General features: G+C 42.1%; 1 protein-coding gene across 2 annotated transcripts in view; it reads right to left on the reverse strand.

Moving 5' to 3' along the window:
• The window catches only part of bcl11ba (BCL11 transcription factor B a), a 41527-nt gene extending 24897 nt beyond the window's left edge, over positions 1-16630 (reverse strand). Inside the window, exons 1-2 of one of the 2 annotated variants that reach the window (XM_073466609.1) lie at positions 16570-16630; positions 6251-6721 (exon numbers count right to left, since the gene is read on the reverse strand). In XM_073466609.1, the coding sequence (XP_073322710.1) occupies positions 6251-6721; positions 16570-16624 (526 nt within the window). In that variant the 5' untranslated portion in view covers positions 16625-16630. Of the gene's footprint in view, positions 1-6246; positions 6722-16569 lie in introns of both variants that reach the window. The other variant, XM_073466610.1, reaches the window with a different exon arrangement.
• Positions 16631-20186: the final 3556 nt, after the last annotated feature.

The following is a 20186-nucleotide window of genomic DNA, read 5'->3' on the forward strand; positions in this document are numbered from 1 at the left end:
CGTGCGTGCGTGCGTGCGTGTGTGTTCCTCTTGATTCCAACTGGACTTAGTTACATGTCTGAATTAAACCTTAGCTGACAAGGCTTTAAGGGCTGCACAGCACCGTGTCAGGTGGTGTTAAACACTACTCAGTGATATGCGTACGCCACATGGGTGTGTGTGTGTGTGTGTGTGTGTGTGTGTGTGTGTGCACGCCTCAAAGTAAAAATGACACGTTTCATTCTCTCTTCTGGAATCTAAACCTGTTAGAATCTCCAGACCCAAAGGTGCACCTGATTAAGGGGAACGTGAACCTGCTAACTGGCAGGAAACTTAGTTGTACTGGTTAATGTGAGTCTGTGTATCTGTGGGATTGTGAGACAGAGCTCTGGTATCTTAAATGTAGGATAAGATCCTGACAGTAATAACTACAGTCCTATGGAACAGATGTTGCACTACAGTGAGAAGATTCACTGTTGTTTAAGTTTATACATATGTTCAATGTAACACTGAATTTTGCTATCTGGTGTCAGATATTGTATTATAATATTACTCTGGTGAAAGTGAGAGTCACCCATATGAATAGAACTACAGTTAAAGATGTTAAATCTACTGTAATGACAATACATTTACTTAAGTATTAAAAGTACAACTAAAAGTACATGTATGTACAGTACACATCACGGGCGAAGGTCCAGAACATCGTCAACTTTAGTTATGACTCAGTGCCATAAACAGTTCATATACAGTACAACTGACTTTCAAATAAAATAAAGTACAATTCTACATTTCAATAATATTGTCAGTTTTCACACTGAACAGGAGTGATTATTAATAAGTACTCATTAATAATGAACACATGTTCTTTTCTCTTTTTAAGTAAAGGCAGCGTTATAAAATACAATACATAACAGAGCTTTTAAAAGATATGCCTATTAAAATAGATCTTAATTAAAATAATAATAATAAAACGTTTACCTTGAGTTTCCCTTTTTATTCCTATTATTAACTCTTATTTCACATCCAAACAGTCTCAACTAAATTTATAATAAGCAGTCTCAACACATCTTAACAACTGAACAGCTTTAACACCTCCTTTTCTTTCTATCCCTCTTTTTTCTCACCCACCCCCCACTGTCTCCTGCTCAGTGAGAGAGCTGAGCTCCAGCCTTTATTTTCTGCGCCCTTAGTTCAGATTTGAGTGGGTATGTTTGCTCCAAAGACTTGTGCTTCGTCTCATAGTGGCGCTTCACATTACTGCTTTAATAATCACCACAGTCTCTGAACATATGCGACAGACTGGTTTTAAACTTCCTGTGGGAACATTGAACGTGTGAGAGTTCGTCCATTCTTGATTAAAAGCTCTGGGTCTTTTTTTCTGCTGTCCACTTTTCTCTTTTAAGAGCATGCCATGTGAAATACCTTTTCTCTACCTGCCCCTTGTCTCTCGTCTGTATGTGTTTCACTGGATTTGCCGATGCTCGACTGAATACACAGATTTCATTGGCTGAGCAGCATCACGTGAGATGAGTTACGTGTGCAATTGGTCCGTGGGTTTCCAGGGGCCGTTAAACCAGTGTCGTATAGGCTACTAAAGCAGCACCAGTTAAAATATAAAAAGTCTTATCAAAATGTAATAATTCTCAATAATTTACTGGTTACAGGTCAACATAGATCAGCTAATAATGATCAGTGTCTGATCAATCAGAGGGTCCTTAGAAAAAGGAAAATAAGGGGTAGACCCAGACAAGACTCCATATTGGAATTTAATGATGAAATATAACATTAAAACTCATCAATATACCCAACACACAAAGACGTTAATACATTTAATATCTAACGGGGCAATGACAATAAAATGTACACTGGCTCTATATCGAGGTCATTAGAAAAAAAGATCCAATGGTTATTTTCTGAGTACGGGTGTATGAGTCAAAACAAGTGAGGGAATTTATTTTAATTGATATTCGACCACGTGAACTGAAGTGTTAGATATGGATGATGTTTGTGATACAGTGACTAGTTTTATGCGTAGATAACATCAGTAAGTTCTCAGCCTACATGTTGCTAACTTTTAGTTAGCATACAAGAATTTAAAATAAGTTGTTTGGTTATTGTGAATTAAATCAGCCACATGGAGGATGATAACACACTGACGAGCCTGTCCTCATCAATAACAATGACCAAAAAGGTTGAAAATGCAAGCAGCTTATAAAGTCCCCTATTTATATTAGTTGTTAGGTGGCGACCTCTAGTGGCTGTAGTAATTATTACAGCTTCAAAGGAGGAAGTGAGGAGATGTAGGACTTTCATTCAGTAGGCAGCAGCATGTATCCATATTGTGAGTTATTTTAACTTACTGACTTAGTGAAGTAACGTCACGTAACTAATGTAATGTAGTGTAGGTATGCTTGTAATGGAAGTTACTGAAGTAATATAGTTACTTTTTGCGGCATTTTACATAAATATGGAGTGTATATATATATATATATATATATATATATATATATATATATATATATATATATAGATATATAAATGTTTTCTCTATGGAAAACAGTATTTGTATATTGTATCATCATGCAAAGCAAGTTGAGTAATATTGTGTTGGATGTTTTATCAGTGGCAATCACACATGACACCATCATGTTTTTAGGTCTCTTGCAGCTGCAGCTTCACTGTATTTCTCTACACAATATAAACAAACGTATACGAGTGTACTGATTTTGATGCTTTGACACAATCTGAAAGACTTGCTCTGATTTTCTCTGAATCAAAATGGTTCTTTCCTTCGGTGTGTGAATGTGTGTGTGTTCCACTTCACATGGAAAACAAATGGAAGTGAAGAAGCTTAAAGAATAACAGTTTGTTATTCCATTATGAAGCGTTGTCATTAGTCATGTTCTGAGCTGACATTCAAACTCTGTGTTTCATTTTTCCCCTCTCTCTCTCTGCTCTCCTGCTTCACTTCCCTGTGTGTTTCACTTTTTTCCCTTTCACCAGGTAATGAAAGTGTAAAAAAAAAAAAAAAAACGTACTGGAAAAATTCCACCTACTATATTCCACTCCCCCGGTGATTATGAGCAGGGCTGAGTGTGTTCTCTCCAAATTAAACTCCGGCTTGATTAATAAACCCCTCTGTCGTCCCCGCGTGTTAATAAGGAGCTAGTTGGACATTTCATGTGGAAATTGTGAAATACCGTGAGATAAGTTTGAAACATAAAATGTTATTGCAGCAATATAGTTTACAGTTGCCGCAGTGCATGACCAATTGAGCCACTGATATGTTTTTGCTTTTAATATGAAAATTATTGCGCGTGCTGTTATGAAAAAATATTGGGCAATTACAATGTCAAGCCATCCAACACTGAACATGTGAAGTTGATTTCACAGGGAGACTACAGTTATTGCAAGTACTTAAACACAGTTGGGGAAATATACTTGTGCATAATGGCGACCTAACAGTGTGACCAACAGCAATCAATTAGTTCACACACTTGAGTGCCGCTCTGCAGACACTGTCAGAGGTATCTGCACCTTTCTACTGCTCAGATAGTTGTGTGTTAAATGTAAACCCGTAGCGCAGTTACAGACCTAAGTGCCGAGCTCTCAGAGGTTCAGGTGGCTGTTCTGTCCACAGCTGTGCCGTGAGGCTGCCAAGCAGAGTTGTAACAGCCTGGTAAAATATTGATGAAGTGTTATACACAGTGTTATACAGTGAGAGCCAAACCACAGACTGAGACGTTCAGAGCATTGTCCTGCAGCAACACACGAGTCAGTCAGGAGTGTCGCCTAAAAGTACATTTCCTCACATGGAGTTGGGCCACTTTCTCTAGTTTGGTGCTGCAGATGAATTTAGTTATGTTGTCCAAATGTTGCTGCCAATAGATAAAACAGGGGTGTTTCTATCCATGCATACACTTGAAGACAAAATGCAGATTGGGATTTCTCATTTATTATCGAATGTATTCAAAACATGCGCTTGGAAACATGTTTTAGTGGACATTTAAGGATATTCAAAGTTTAAGTTTGGTTTATTGTCTAGTCACATCATTTACCACATTAATGCTTCATTGTGAATGTGCTTATTCCTCTTTAAGTGAAAAAATGCATATTACTTAATTCTATTGTTTCTATTCTAATTTACACATTCACAAAAGTACTCTAACTAGGTGCCATTATTCTGTCTTCATCAGATAGTTGACGCTCATTCAAAGAGCTGCTATTTTCTCTTTTCAATGCACTTTAAGTGCACAGTCTTTTAAATACTAGTAATTAAATAATTGTGCAGTGTGTGCAATAACTGATGTCCTGAAAGTGGTTATTTCTTCAATAGGAGAAGCTGGTATGTTGTTATGCTACCGGTGTGCTGGTCCTACTAGTGAACGTTTGCCCACATCGACGGATTAAAAAATAACAGTTAAAAACAAAGATACGAGGCAGATCATTATGGTGTGTTTTATGGGGCACAAGACCAAACTGAGTGATCCCAAGTGAAATATAACGCTAAATAGCATGCCCTACCACGGTACTGGTCTACTCTGCCTCTGATCTGCAGTCATGCTCTTGCCAGAGTAGGTTAAGCACGTCGGGCCAACAGTCAACATGGCCACAAATGAAAATAAGTGTTTTAAACTGGTGCACAATTATAAACTGAGCAAATACACATGAGACTCCACTGTGCTTTGATTGCCAGTTTACGTGACTGGCCACCACAACGTGACGTCAGGCTGCGTTTCTCCAAAAGTTGTTCCTTTTTTTTTTAACCCCCTGCAGTCGGCACAGTCGCAGCCAACATGCACTACCCTCATTAAAATGAGTAGGAGGACCTGCGTTTTAGCCACAATGCCAGACTTCTGAATCAGCCTATTAACTGACCACCTGGTGAAACTACTGAGTACATCCTTCAGTATGATGAGTATATTTCCAAATGGCACCTGTGTGCCAAGTATGATTACTTTAAAGAATTAATGCGCCTCCCATAGACGGCCGTTCAAAAACATTTTCATTTAAAAAAATCCATATCTCAATGACTGTATCAGATATCGACTCGAGGTAATAGCTGTGAAATACTCCTTATGAACATTAAAATTATGTTGGGTCAGGGTTAATTCCTTATTGAATTCTTCTCAGTCATCCGGGATAAGCAGGATATCTACAGGCCAACGACAACTGGATCTGTTGTTTTATTGCATCTACATTTTGTATTTTGCATTTTTTGTATTGTACCTAGAACTGGCTTTGTGTTTAACAGGTCATAGAAATAAATGTGACGATGCTGAATAGTTACAGTGTCTGTCTGAACTATCAAGGGTCAAGCATCTAACATCCTGTATACCACATGAGTTCCCTAAGAAGGAACAGGAGGCTGCATGAAGAAGCCCAGGTTAGTTGAACCTCTGAGTATGAATGATAACCATCAAGATTTATCTTGTGCGGTCATATCAACACAGCCCTCCTGCCAACCCAACGGCTCTCATCTGCAGCATACATGTCAGACTGGAGAAATGTCCTTTTTCTATATGTTTTCATCTTTGAGAAGTTCTTATTGAACTGTTGACATTGGGTGATTGTAGCACCTGCTGCAGAATATTCTGCTTTTGCCTTATGGCTTTCTTTGAGCGTCTTAACTGGTTTCCCACTAAACTGCCTCTTTACCCCTCTGAACGGTGGAGAAACTAACCCCTAATCCTTCTTTCTCCTCTTTTTTCCTCATCACGTTTTCTTTCTTCCGTTGCTTATTTGAATTTTAATGAGCTTTTCACCTTTTTTTAGAGGATGGCTTTCATGGATTTCTCCCTGAAAAGTCGAGGGTGAGTCTCTCACGTTTTTTCACAGTCTGTTTCAACTAGCCAAGTCCTTGAGGGGTCTTTAGGGCTTTGAGTGGGTAATGTGTCTGTCTCACCCCTTTTTCTTCAGCCCCTCTCTCTGTTGTCCTCTCCTTCTATTGAAATGAAAAACTGCTTTAACTGCTTTAAGGGGAATTTAAGAGGGATGTGCTTGAACTATTTCTTGGTAAACGGCAGAAGTCATCCTGAAGTGTAACTATCACAGAGAGGTTACTAGGTTTGGTACCATCCTGCCTGTACTATGGATGGCAACCACAAAAGTACAGGAAGAGGAGGTCAGCGATACAGCGCTGTGATATTCTAACTCTTATATTCATACCTCACAGAACAGACAATCTTCTCATCTCACTCAGAACACAAATAAACATGTTTAATACAAACTTGAACTGTTTCTTTAAAGTGTGGCTCTGCATCACACCTACCTGTCACTATGTTTTCCTGCTTGGGGCAAATTCCTTTGGTGGGGATCCTCTCTCCCCTCTCACGTCCTCCCACCTCCTCCTCCTCTGGTGTCACCTGGATGCCAATCTCCACCGGCTCCACCACCTTCCTCAGCTCCCCACGCTGTGTGTGATGATGTAGGCTCTGCAGAGTTGGACTCCCCCCGCCTCCTCCCCTGTCGGCCATCTTGTCATAGCAGCCATTGGCCAGCAGCGGCATTTGGCACTGCTTCTTTTTGTGCTCGATGAAGAGGAGGATGTCGCCCAACGGGAGGGTCATCTGACACTGGCCGCAGGTCAGCAGGTCGTGATCAACATGCAGGCCGGGTGGTAGGGTGTGGGCCAAACTTGGGTCCAACGGGTGGGGTGGTAGACTGAGTGGGTGGGAGGGCAGGCTGAGCGGGTGGGGTAGGGAGTCGGAGAGCAGGCGGCCATCTGGATGGTCTATCTCCGCTGTTCAAGAAGAAAAACAGAGGAGGCACATCAGATGTTTCATCAGCTGGATTTATATTCTCACATTGTTCAGTTTCATTTTTGGAAATGTTGCTTTATCTGCTCATTTCACCTGAATACTGTATGAATACTGTATGAATACTTTGTGACGTCATGCAGCTTTTACAGGAAGTATAAACCCACAAAATCTGCACTCTGTCTTAACTACCAGAAACTTCTATCTAAAGGCCTTTAAGGTGCTTTAAAGTACTCAGGACTGGCAGATATGCCTGAAAATTAGATTGTGATATTTTTAGGCTATATCTCGATACACGATATAGATCTTGATATATTTAAATCTCCTCCAAAGCACTTCATTAATGCTCGGACGGGGAGACCTGGGAATCAACCATTACAATATTTTTGACCAAATACACAATGAGATTTTTGATCAATACTCATCAGTAATGTGGATATAATGACAAAGTGGGTAAAGGCAAGAATTAAAACAAGTAGATCAGTCTGGTGTGTTCAGATCATTTTACTGTAATGAGCCTTTATAACGATATAATATCTTTATATTGCCCAGCTAGTTGCAGATTTTTCCACCCACTTTTTGGTGAAATGGTGAGACACACAGGAGTGAGAAAGTTCAAACAGTCTGAACTTTTCTCTCAAGCTTCCCTTCATCACGCTTCATACGACGACATCTTGTACCTTTTGTTCTGTACAATCAAGAGCAACACCAAACACGCTTTTAAGGAGAGACCGTCTAAATGTTTCACCTTCATCACCGTTATTAGGATTCATTACGTCTCACCCTGCAAAGGCACCCTAACCTTCAAGTGTATCCACTTTGTAGCATCTAGTTCATTTGAAGTGTACTAAGCACCTGCACTACACATTACTACACATGCCAGCATTTCATTGCATTTCCCTGCTGAAGCACTTATTATACAGTTGAAAAAAGGGGCTGTATATTTTTCTGAGGGAAGAATAAGACAGAATTCAAAAGGAGGATAAGTGATAAGTTATCCATGTCAGTGGTTTCCTTCCACTTCGTATTAAAACAAAGCAACGCCTTCATAGAATCAGAGGCTGCACATGTCGACAGGTTATGTCCAGTGAAGAAATAGATATGAGGCTGATAAAATATGAATCATTATGTGAAGCAGAAGTAACCCCTCAAACGTATCTTTGGACCATTTTGGACCACGAACCTCTGGTCTCTAAAAATACAAATACTGTGTGTTGAGTGACACAGACACCATGTTATGTACTTTAAAGTTATACATAGTTGAGAAAGACAGTGATAAAAATACAAAGCAAGTGTGTGTTTGTGAATCAGATTTATTTTGGCCAGTATTGAATAATGTTCTGTTTGCTGTCACAGAGGTATGACACCTTCTTTCCTGTGCAGCAGAAAACGTTTGCTGGAGAGTAAAGATAAAAGATTTGATGAACAGGAATTGTTTTAGATTATCGTTAATCAGAACTAGATTTAAGGAGAGTGGAGGTCTGGAAGAGGACGGAGAAAAGGAGTGACACCAGGGGTAAACAGAAAAGAGGGAAATCATCACCATTCTCTCTCTCTGTGTGTGGATCAGCAGCCGGGTGGACAGATGGAGCAGCCCGCCGCCTGGTATACCTGCTATAGGTCTGCTTTTAAATGCTCCACTTCTCACACTAGAAACACATATATGAACCACTCTACACATTCACAATATATAATGTATGCTAAAGGACGGTTGAGAAAATGTGTAAAATAAAAAATCAATATAAAAAAACACTTTATGTCTCAGGTGTGGAAATTTCTTGATTCTAAGATGCATTTAAAAGATTCTGCATCGCTGCAGCCGACACTAAATGAAAGCCTGCTAATGTTGATTGTGGCTTTGGCTGAACACTGAAGTTGTAAAGTTATGTCGCATGTCGCTCTCTTGCGTTGACTTGTTGCCGAACATTTGGTGAAGTTACTTTTATGTTAGTAGATATGTCGGAGCTGATAACAAACGAACCCAGTATTTTGAAAGTGAACATCTGGCTGAACTTTGGATTTTATGACCTAACTGGAAAACAAAAAGTGGACAAGAAACACGCTGTGTGTCAAATCTGCCTCACAAAAGTTATGACCCACATTAGCCGCTTTAACCCTGAGCTAATGTCTGCACCCAGGAAGAATAACGAACCCAACCCAAGTGAGCAGGTGCTATCAACTGTGCTGTGTGTGCAGCAGAGTCATGTTTGTGATGTTCGACATATTCAGGAAGTCTCAGAGCTGCCACGTGAACGATGACAGCACACTTATAATGCACAGATTCATGTTCTGTTCTGAGACGGGTCGCTCAGATAGTGGTTCTAAAAAGATGCAGCTTTTTTATATTGAAGTCTGAGTTTTCTTTAAAAAGGACTTTAAATAAAACAAGTTTAGATATATCTGACACACACACACACACACACACACACACTGTATATCATAGTATCATTTACCTAGTGATTAGATTATTATAGAAAATTGTCAAATATAAAATGAATTTTAAAAAAAACACTAAAGCTTTCTGATCTATTATTATTTATTTAGTTGCTATGGGTACAGGATGATGTACTGTATGTGTGTGAGTGTGTGCACGGTGTGTATATATGTCAAGTCCACTGATCCCTCTGCATGTGTGTTATTTTTGTACTGCATGCAAGCATCGTGTGTTGTAACATGTTTGTGTGTGTGTGTGTGTGTGTGTGTGTGTGTGTGTGTGTGTGTGTGTGTGTGTGTGTGTGTGTGTGTGTACGGCCTGCAGGCTGCAGCCATCTGTCCTCTGCTATTTAAATGAACAGCCAGGTAGTGTATTTTTCCAGTAATAAACATTAGAGAGAATAATGCCGGTGAGCTGGCCTGGAACAAACACAATCTACAGCCACACTGACTCGACTTCATCACAGACAGGAGTGATTACAAAATATGACTTTAAAAAAATGAAAAACTCAGCTGACTTCCTGTGTGTTTGAAGACACACCGATCAACTAGAGGGGAACTGAATGCACACAAATATAATTCAACTAATAAAAGAAAAATCATAATAATAACAATAATAATAATAAAATATAAATGTTTCCTATATTGTAAATATCTACATTAGCCAAAGGCAGTTTCCACTATAATTACTGGTTGCCAATGAAGTCGACAGTGTGTATGCAAATGACAAATTCAAAGGAAGAAGCGCCACTTTGGCCTAATTTACCTAATAAGGCCGGGGTGAGCCAGGGGAGAGTGTTAATAGGATTTCAGTTCACCTGGGCTGAACAAGACTGAAAAAAAAAAATAACAGCAAAGCATCTACAATATCTGCAGTGAGGGGAAAGCAACAGGTCATTTGAGCAGTAAAATGTTGCATTTGTCTCCCGTCGAGGCCAAAAAAGGCGCTGCTTTCAATTTCTGTCGTGCGTGAGAGGTTTTCTCTAAACAGGCTGCCGTCTCTGAGGTTTGGCTTCCTCTGTTTACCGCGTATCACCGTAAATGTGCTGTTAATCCATCTCGACCCTTCACGCTCTCCACACCATCGTCACATTAAATTCAAAACACAAATAGCATATTAGCATAGTGGTGGAGAGCTGCTTCTTAAATATTTCTTTTCCCCTCTCTTCCACAGTTTATTTTTTAAATGATTTTATTTTTACTACTTGCATAATAACTTTTCCTATTTGGACTGATGGAAGAACGGTTCTGCCGGTGAAGGCTTTGTGTGTTTCTGTGTGTGTGACTGGATTAAAAGACTTGATCAAAACTACACAAACTAAACTTTACTGGTACGTTTTTTTTTTTTTACTATTTCCTCAACCGCTTACAGAAACACACGCAAGGTCTAAATCAAGATAAAGTGTTTGTGGGCGAGAATTCACAGTACAGAGATCAGAACTGACACACTCTCGGCAAGCACAAACTCACAAATACACACACTTCAGCATTTCTCCAAACCCCAAGATATTCACGCTTACTACAAAAGCACACACACACACACACACACACACACGTACAAACACACACTTGGCGTGCACCAGAGGCTGCATGGGTCAGAGCAGCTCGTCTGTGTTACCACCTCAGATTTGGAGGTGAAACTGACTAAATGCTGCTCACACTTCTGCAAAGTGATTATTACATGCAGTGTAATACTGTACGTATAAGACACATCGCAGGTGATGGTGGTAGAAGAAGAGTAAAGGATCAAACTCAGTCGTCTAAACAGGAAGTGACTTTTTATCCAAAGTCAATCTGAACATCTCAGAGCTCGAAGTGAGAAGTTACTGAAGCTTGTACTGAGGAGTGTTTTTGTGTATTTCTGATTTGTTGAGTATTTGGAGTCATTGATTTTATTTTGAAAACGTATTTAGGTTCATAATAAACATTAGAACTGGAGGATATTGGAGCCTGTGTTCTCGTAAATATTAAATGGAACTTAATCCTATTGTAAGATTTGAAATGTGTTATTTTCATACTGACAGATGGATCAGTACACTGTATGGAGCATTGTAACGGCTGTTTAAGGTGCTAACAAACCCATTTTGAGTCTGTGCTGCTTGTCGTCTCCTCACTTTACCCTCATTTCCTGTCACCTCTGTAGTGTCAACTATCAAAATAAAGGAAAAATGTCTGAATAAATAAGTACATTTCAGAGCAGAAATATCACGGCTACAACAGAACCTTTGAATAGAACATTTTTGTTGCTCTTCAAATTAAAAACATGTCTTCATTTTCAAATGGAAATGGAGAGATTGCTTGAGAATAAACGTTCCAACGTTGTGACTCACAGCCTATTTTCCGGTTTGACCTGATTTCAAATGTAAACCTGTTTACCTCAAAGCTAATTTAAGTTCATCACGAGGTAAATCCCCTGCTCTGGTCGCAGTCAGGACTGCAGCGCCAAGCCAATTTGACATGGATCAGAGGTAAATGTGCAAATAATTTTAAACATTTGTTTCAGTCTTTTTCTGGTATTAGTTGGATTCGCATGTGATGATTCAGAGAGAGGCAGAAAGTTCATTCAAGCCGAGGAGCGAATGTGTGAGCGAGCACAGAGCCACCTGGCCGGGAGGTGCTGCGACAGGAAAGAAGCGCTCCTCAGAAAGACTGCACAAAAAAGCTCTGAGAGGCAGAGCAGCTGTCACCTGTCCCCAGAACCAAACCCACAGATCCTCACAGACCAGAAGAAATGCAATCATATTTCTGAACTTTAAAAGTGTTTGAAGCTCTTTCAATTGTAGAAGAGACTGTAGGATGGCTAAATAAATAACCGCTGACAAATGGATAATAATAATAGTAGTAGTATAATAGATGAATTTATCTTGAGATCATTTTCAGAGTTTCCTCTTGTTCCTCTTTATCACAGACGATAATGTCAAAGCAGTTTATGAAATGTAATTAAATTAAAAGAAAGAAGGTCGATATCTTCAAACTGAACTGAAATAAATTCATGAAACAAAAAAACTACGCAAAACAAAACTAAAACAAAACACACACACACAAAACCAAAATGTTCAGGTTGATTAAAAATAAACAAAAATAAATGTAGTCCAGCCAAAAACCCACACACACACACACACAAACACACACACACAGACACACACAAACACACACACACACACACTGAATGCGATAGATGTCAGTCAGCACTTTCATGAATTTACAGTGCACAGTGTAAATAAAAAGTGTGACAAGAGACAGGCAGTGAAGCTCAGGGTGTGTATGTGTTGACAGTTCAGGGTGAATGTGGTCTTTCGGTGATGATGTCATCTGATTAACACTCACACACACACACGCACACACACGCACACACACACTCTGCTACCTTCTCACTGGCAGAGGGAGCGCAGCACAGCCTGAGAGCTCCCCCTAGCAGGGAGAGAGAGAGAGAGACATAAAGACAGACAGAGAGAGAGAGAGAAGGACGGGTAGAGAGACATAGTGAAAAACAGAGAAAAAAGTGATCGCAGAGGGAAGTTGTGCGAGGGGTTGAAAGACGAGTGAGGACAGAGAGAGACAGACAGTACACCAAGCCTCAACTCAGCAAACCAACACCACACTGGTATGTAGGCTATGGAAGTGTGTGTGTGTGCGTGTGTGTGTGTGTGTGTGTGTGTGTGTGTACAGCCTACCGATCAACTGAATGAATGTAAGAAGTCAGAGCTTTTATGTTGAAGGGTCAGAGCGACTGAACCACACACAACTAAATATTAAAAGACTTAAAGGATGATTTCACTCATTAATGTACAAACAAAAAAAACAATACTCACATTTCTGGTGAATAAAATATAATTTGTGGAGCCAAAGAATTAAAACATGACATTTAAAAGTGCCTTGATCTGCTTAACACTCAGACCTCACTGTCAGCACTGTTACAGGGATTATTATTTTAGTTACAATAAAAAATTATTCACAATAAGAAAATATGCCTTGTTTATTTGAGTGAACCAACTCTTTAAAGCTTCCCCAGCGCAGTTTTTTGAAAGGCTATTTAAAAAAAACAAAGCTGTGAGGAATATCACTGTGAACTCGTTACAATCAGCTGTGACACTTAATGAAACACAACTGAACAGAACTCATTTATGGCATTTTAAAAACACCTTGTTCACAGAATGCTTCACTGCATATGAAAGAAAAGTTACTATGCTCTCTCTCTCTCTCTCTCTCTGCCTCTCTGTCTATGTCTCTCGCTCTCTCTCTAACAAAGACTTAGCCCCAGCAGGGTGCACGGCTATTTGACAAGCCAAAGGGAAACATGCATCTCAAGTGGGCGACTGCAATTTACACGCAGCACTCTCTCTCTCTCTCTCTCTCTCTGTCCCTCTCTCCTCACACGCCTGTGTGTGTGTGTGTGTGTGTGTGTGTGTGTGTGTGTGTGTGTGTGTGTGTGTTTGCGGCCACAATGAGAGCTGTCGTCCTGTTTGCGTCTCTTCACACTAAATCAGCCAGTCGGAGCAGAGCTGGGGTTATTTGCAGGGAATGAGAAGCAGAAGGCTCGGCAGCACCTTCAAGTGTAAACTGTCTCGGCCTGGCGACGCCAAAACACACACAGAATCAGCCTGACGACCAGGAAATATATAGATTTACACCGATTTATCCGTCTCACGTGTCTCTGAGGGAGAAATTTGAACAAAAGTCCTGTGAAGATTTCTCACTCAGGACAGATTTTTTCACGTTAATGTCAGGAAATGAGTGTGAATTAAGTGTGCAGTGCTGGATTCAGTTTGATACAGAAGAGGGCAAAAAAACAAAATGTAATGTAAAATAAATATTCATGTAATAGTTCATACAGGGTCAAAATCCTGATCCATTACTGATTTCTCTTTTTAGATCTGTTAACACAAAAAATATGACAACAGAGGGACGCAGGTACATGAGAGAATAATTTGAGGCTTTAAGACGACTGTGGACTGTGAGACACGGCTTCATCTGAGTATCAGGAAGTTGTTCCTAATATTTTGAGCACTGAGTGCAAGAATGTCGCTTTAAAACTGCGACTGAGGCCTTTCAACTGCCAACATTTTAAAAAATTAGAGATTTAACCTCCAAAAAAAATCCGTCTCACCTCTCGTAATGCTTTCTCTCTCTCGAGGGAAAACATCTGAGACAAAAGAGGAGGAGCAACCCTCGTCTTTTATTCTGAAATCTACAATTCATGCACAAAACCATCATGTCGTCTGCAGCACGCTGTCAGATCCACACTGAAAATGCTTCCATTAAAACAAACACATTTTATGACCTGACTGCTCAACAAATATTTTGTGGAATCTGGGGTGGATTTGCATGTGTGTGTGTGGTGTGTGTGGTGTGTGTGTGTGTGTGGTGTGTGTGTGTGTGCACTCCAGCGTACTAAACTGGTGAGCATCTCTTACACATAAATTATGAAATGTACAGCAGCGTGCTGAACGCTGATAAATCAGACAGACAGGTCAGACCTGTCCTGTGAAGACAGCTACCAAGGTGCATGTTACAGTTTACACACACACACACACACACACACACACACACACACTGAGCTTAAAGCAGCTGTGTTACAAATAAAACAAGAAGCTAATTCATTAGCTTCAATCTTAATGCTCTCCTGTCTCCCCACTTGTTATGACTGTCTCTCTGTGTAATTGTCCACTTATTTAATTTAATAAATATATAGGATATTTATATATATTTTAATATATACTGTCTTCTTTGCTGCAGAAGCTGATGTCACAGCAAAGCATGCAGCGAGCACAATGTGACCCATTTCTAGAGGTAACCAAGTAGGCTACACACTGCAGACCTGCGTGTGAGCTGCCACACACAACTTGTAAACCCTGTGAAGCAATCACATCTCTGCTCGTCAGGAGATGATTTTACATCTTTAGGTGTGTGTGTCTGTGTGTGGGACGACGTAGAGCCGGGCCTCGCAGCAGAGGACAAACCCACAGCCTGCCAGGCAGCGTGGCCCAGAACTTGTCCACAGAGGCTCACTGTACAGGCGGTGCTGTAAGTTCTGTTAATGTGGGTTTTATAAGTTCAGAGCCGGTGATGTGCTGAAGTGTCAGTGATTTGATCTGACAGGCCGGACACAAGAACAATCTCAGCAAAAAAAAGCTGAAGCCAGAGAAAAGAGAGAAGTAATATTCAACACTTGTAACACATGATGGTTAGAGCTGTGTCCACACTTCCTCCTTTAATACTACAGTCATTAATGCACAGCTGTAAATCACTAACAGCTGCTCTTACTCATATTTTGTTCTTCCAGTATTTAAAGTCCTGCATGAGGATCTGCAGCTGAAACACAAATGGTTTCAGAGCTGAGAAGTTCGGCTTGTGTTTCCTCTGTGGATCATGTGTTACTCAGCTCTGGTGAGTTCAGAAAATAACTGAACATCTTCTCACTTTTTCCTCTCCAGAATAAAACGCCTTTCAGATTTGCGTCAGACCTCCACACACACAACTTCATTTTTAAACGTATTTTGTTCAACACCGCCGTCTTTTATTGTACTCTGCATAAAAAATGCCGCGAGGGGAAAACCCTGATATTTTACATTAATACATTAATATTAGAGGCGGATAGTTCAGCTTTGACTCCGTGCAGCAGAAAAAAAAACATCATGAACGGACTAATTAAAGCGAGGCAGTGATGTGTCTATTAAAGATCCAATAACCTGCAGAAAAATAAAATCATGCGTTCATCCCGAGGCTCTGTGAGGCTCTGTGAGGCTCTGTGAGGCTCCTGTAAGAGCGGGAGCGCAGTCATGTCAGCGGCTTCATGTGTTCACGGCAGCTGGTAAAATAATCCGTTTAACAATGTGTTAAAATAAAGAAGTGACGGAAATAATTCGTCAGAATTAACTTTAATTCAGGAGCGACTGTGTGTGTGTTTGTCTGAATATAACAGAGCTGCTGGTTGATGACCGATATCACTATTAAATAGATTATATTATAATTATACTTTTATCCTCAATTAAAAATGAAGTGTATTATCCTCCCTGGTGACAGCGCTGCTTACACGTTATTATCACAAATAGTGGATAATAATGAAGTGAGCGACACTGACGGATCTCAGACTTGAGCTGCTTCACAGGAGAAACTGTGACACGCGGTCAGACTTGTGTCTGTGCTCGCTGCTCTAATAACAGGATTATAATCAGTGAGTAAATGACGATCGGAGGAGTAAATCAGGGCCTTTATCTCATAATGTCAGAGAGAGAAGAGTCCTTCAGGAACGCAAACAAACTTTCTGCTCCGAGTGTCAAAATGTTCCTGTGTGAGTCCTCCAGAGGAAACACTCTCCTCTCCCTAACACGCAGCAGAGACGCAAACAGAAGCTAAATAATGTTGTGATGGTGTAATAATTTTTTGCAGGTGTACTTACGTGTTATTTCTCTCTGGGACAGGTGCTGCGGGTTCCCCTGCTTGCGTCGGGACATCGCCCTGGCATTTACACTGGCATCGCCCGGAGAGCGGCGCTGGACGGGTCGGCTCTCCTCCTCCTCCTCCTCCTCCTCCTCCTGCTGCTCCTGTATACTCACTGGCCCCAAAACCAGCTGCTCGCTGACCACTCCAAACTGACCGCTCTGAACTGGCCCCTAATGTGGCCCTCGAACTGACCCCCGCGCAACGGCTCTCCCTGCAGCGGCGGAGGCTCCTGCGCTCCGCTGTGACCGGCCGTGGCGCAGCGCTGGGCGGCCGAGAGCTCGGTCGGAGTTCGCTGCCAAAGTGGATGCGCGCCTCCCTTCTTCAGTCGCGGTGGTGGTGGTGAGGGAGGGGGATAGTCCGGCTCTGCCTTCCGCCGTTTTCACACCATGTGTCACTGGAGAGCGGAGAGCGGAGTGGGGTGGAGGAGAGGAGAGAGGCGCTGAGTCGCGGGAGGTCGGCGGTCACCTCCTGATGGTCACTCAGTACCTGTGTCCACTCTCCGGCCAGCCTGGACAGCGCGTGTCCCTGTCCTCAGAAAGCAGGTGAAATGACGCCAATTAACGTAAGTGTGTAAAATATGAATCCAATTTTCTTTTTGGCACTTCTCGAGTTGTCGCCAAGTGGTGGGCACTTCTTCTGCTGCACTGGCAGTGCCAGGCGGGCGGGTTAGACTTTAACTCTTTAAGTCAAAGCCCAGTGCTGCTTTGAGATAGACTGCTACACTCTTTTTCTCTTTGTGCTAGCTGCAGAGTCCCGCGTCCCCGGGCTGTGTGCGGCTGTGTGCGGCTCTGTGCGGTTCTCTGGCTTCTACAATGGGAGAAAACTCAAGTTCAAGTGCGGACGTGACGTTCAGTCTGCGGTGAGAAAGGAGAGTGGAGACTGAAGAGCACTGGGGGCGACTAGTGGTGGCTTTCACACACACAGACACACAGACACACACACCACGCGCACGCACGCACGCACGACTCAACTCCACCTCGCGCGGCAGCAGTGGTCAGAGACGCGCGAGTCGACTCGGCGGTGTCCCGTCAGCGTCACAGTGGACTGATGCGTGCGAGACAGTGACCCGAGACACTGGACACGAGCACGAGCCTGCACTCACACACACACACATGCAGGAGTGTAGTGTGTGAGACTGCACACGCTCACCCCGCGTGACGGACAGCCTGCCTGCATCCCTCACATTAATAAATCTTATTTAACATTTAATAACATTTAAACTTGTATTAAACACTTTATTTTGTGCACGTGTGTCAACACATTTTCCACAAAAAGGCATTTGAAGCAGGCTGTTACTCTACACTCCTTATTATAAAAAAAATAAATCACATTTTTGTCATTGAAACGCGTAAAAATCATAAATCCTAATTGACTGGTGATTATGATTGAACACTTTATATATTTATATTAGCGGCTGTATTTTTATCCAGCAGGATGTCACTGATGCTCCGTCGTGGCCTCGATATGCGCGCAAATTTTGTGCATCACACACATTAAATCATGAATTCATCCTGAAATCATTTAACAGCACCGTGTGAGTGGAGCCTGTAGTTTATTAATACACACACAATTCTATCTGATACTTTTATCATATTAATGAGTAAATGATGTGAATGCCGGTGAATTAATAATCACTTTAGGTGTTGAAGGAGATGTTGGGGTTTTTTTTAAGCAGGTTTCGGAACCACATGGTGACCTCTGCGTGTCGAACCTCCGTTAGCTGAAGTGGGAGATTAAAAAGGGGAGACAGTTGAGATGAGCAGAGGATTATTCTCATCAAAATATAATGAAATTAAAACAACACGAGAGAAAAGTGTTCACACATCTCCATCAACTCTCCAGCTGGGCGCTGCGTCCTGCGCGCTCCCACCATCGTTAAAGCGCCTGATCTTTATCCTCACACGTCCCTGTGGGAGAGGAGGGGGCGCGAGAGCTAAAGTAAAACTTGGTGACTTTGTACGCGTGTGTGTGTGTGTGTGTGCGTGTGTGCGCGCGAACGGAAAGTGGGTGTGAGTGAGTGAGCGTGTGTGTGTGTGTGCGTTGCGGCAGCTGAGCGGTGGCATGTGTGTGATGAAACCTGCAGCTCACAGGAACATGAGTGTGTTTTAAAGCACAGGTTTGGACCGGTGGCCCGGACCGGAAACTACCTGTGCCAACCGTTTCATCCCGACAGCGCTGCGTCTGAGCCGGACCGGCTGCTGCCACCGTCCACAAACACTCCTCATTTTCCACTTCTTCATCTGCATGTCCGCCTCTCAACTTCTCCGCTCCATCTTCGGGGGGGGGGGGGTGCAGGCCTCAGGGTGCTTTTTATCCCTCCCTGCCTCGCATCTACACGCCTGTGGTTTGTTCCTGGGCCAGGTGTTGTCAGAGCGGCAGATCATCCGTCGAGAACGCCTCTCCCCATCCCTCATCCTCCCGGCTTTGTGTTTGGACTTCTCGCTACTTTTCCCTGCACCGCCTCGAGTACCGCCGCGTCTCTCCTCCTTCCCTCTTCTTCTTCTTCTTCTTCTTCTTCTTCTTTCTTTCTATCTTTACGGGGGCTCATCTCGGCTGCTCGGGCTTTTCCTCAATAAGCCAAAGCCTCTCCTTATTTCACCACACCGTAGGAGGACATAAATGAAATCCTCATGCTCATTTACAAGAAAAAGGAGAGGATGGCAGGTTCGTCCAAACGTCTTTGTCGCGAACATAACAGAACTCCCACTTCCACCGGGGCCGTGCAGCGCTCTGCTCCAGCAGCACCGACACACAGCATTATGGTGAAATGTAAATCATTGTCATGTTTAAGGCGCCAGTGGATCTTTTTGTTTGTTTGTTTTGTTTGTTGTTTGTTTGTTTATTTGTTTGTTTTGATGTAGATATGGGATTAAAGCTGCCTGATTGGCTGCTGAACGGACAGAGAGGAGAAGAGGAAGCAGAAGAAGAAGCAGACATCAGGTGTCTGAGCTGTGCTGATGTTACAACAACGACTAAACCGTCTCTTATTGCAGCTTTAACGCATTTTTATTTCGTCCCAGGCTTCTAAATCCTCCCTGTAGTGGAGTCATGAGTCCATTCTGTGCAAAGTGACACTCCAGGCCAACATCACTACCCGGATGTGCTCTTCGTCCTTGCAACGTGATTGGCTCATTAGTCAGATGGGCGACAGGTGCATCATTCCCAGTTTCTTATTGGACATTCTATAAAGGCGATTCCTCACTCACAGGCCATCAGTGTGAGTTATGGTGGATGGCTCCAGGCATCCTGCTTTTGCGCTTCCTTCATTTGCATATATATATGCGGCTGTTTGTTTTTATGTTAATGCTAAATAAGCCTACACCCTAACCCCCCCTCCTCCTCCTCCTCCTATCGCCCACCGCCTCGGCTGGGCGGTTAAGTTTTAATTAGTGGGACGTGGAGGTGTCCTTTAGAGTTTTAAGATCACTTTCCCAACAACTGTTCACCACTAAACTGCTAATATTGATGTTTATGTGTTCAGATGCATGCTGGGAAGATAAAGCAGGATGAGGAGGGAAACAAATGTGCACAGTGAGTTCACTGTTCTAAAGAAATGCTGTGATAGAAATTATA

This window comes from Pagrus major, chromosome 5 (assembly GCF_040436345.1).
Source record: "Pagrus major chromosome 5, Pma_NU_1.0".
In the NCBI taxonomy this organism is placed as follows: domain Eukaryota; kingdom Metazoa; phylum Chordata; class Actinopteri; order Spariformes; family Sparidae; genus Pagrus; species Pagrus major.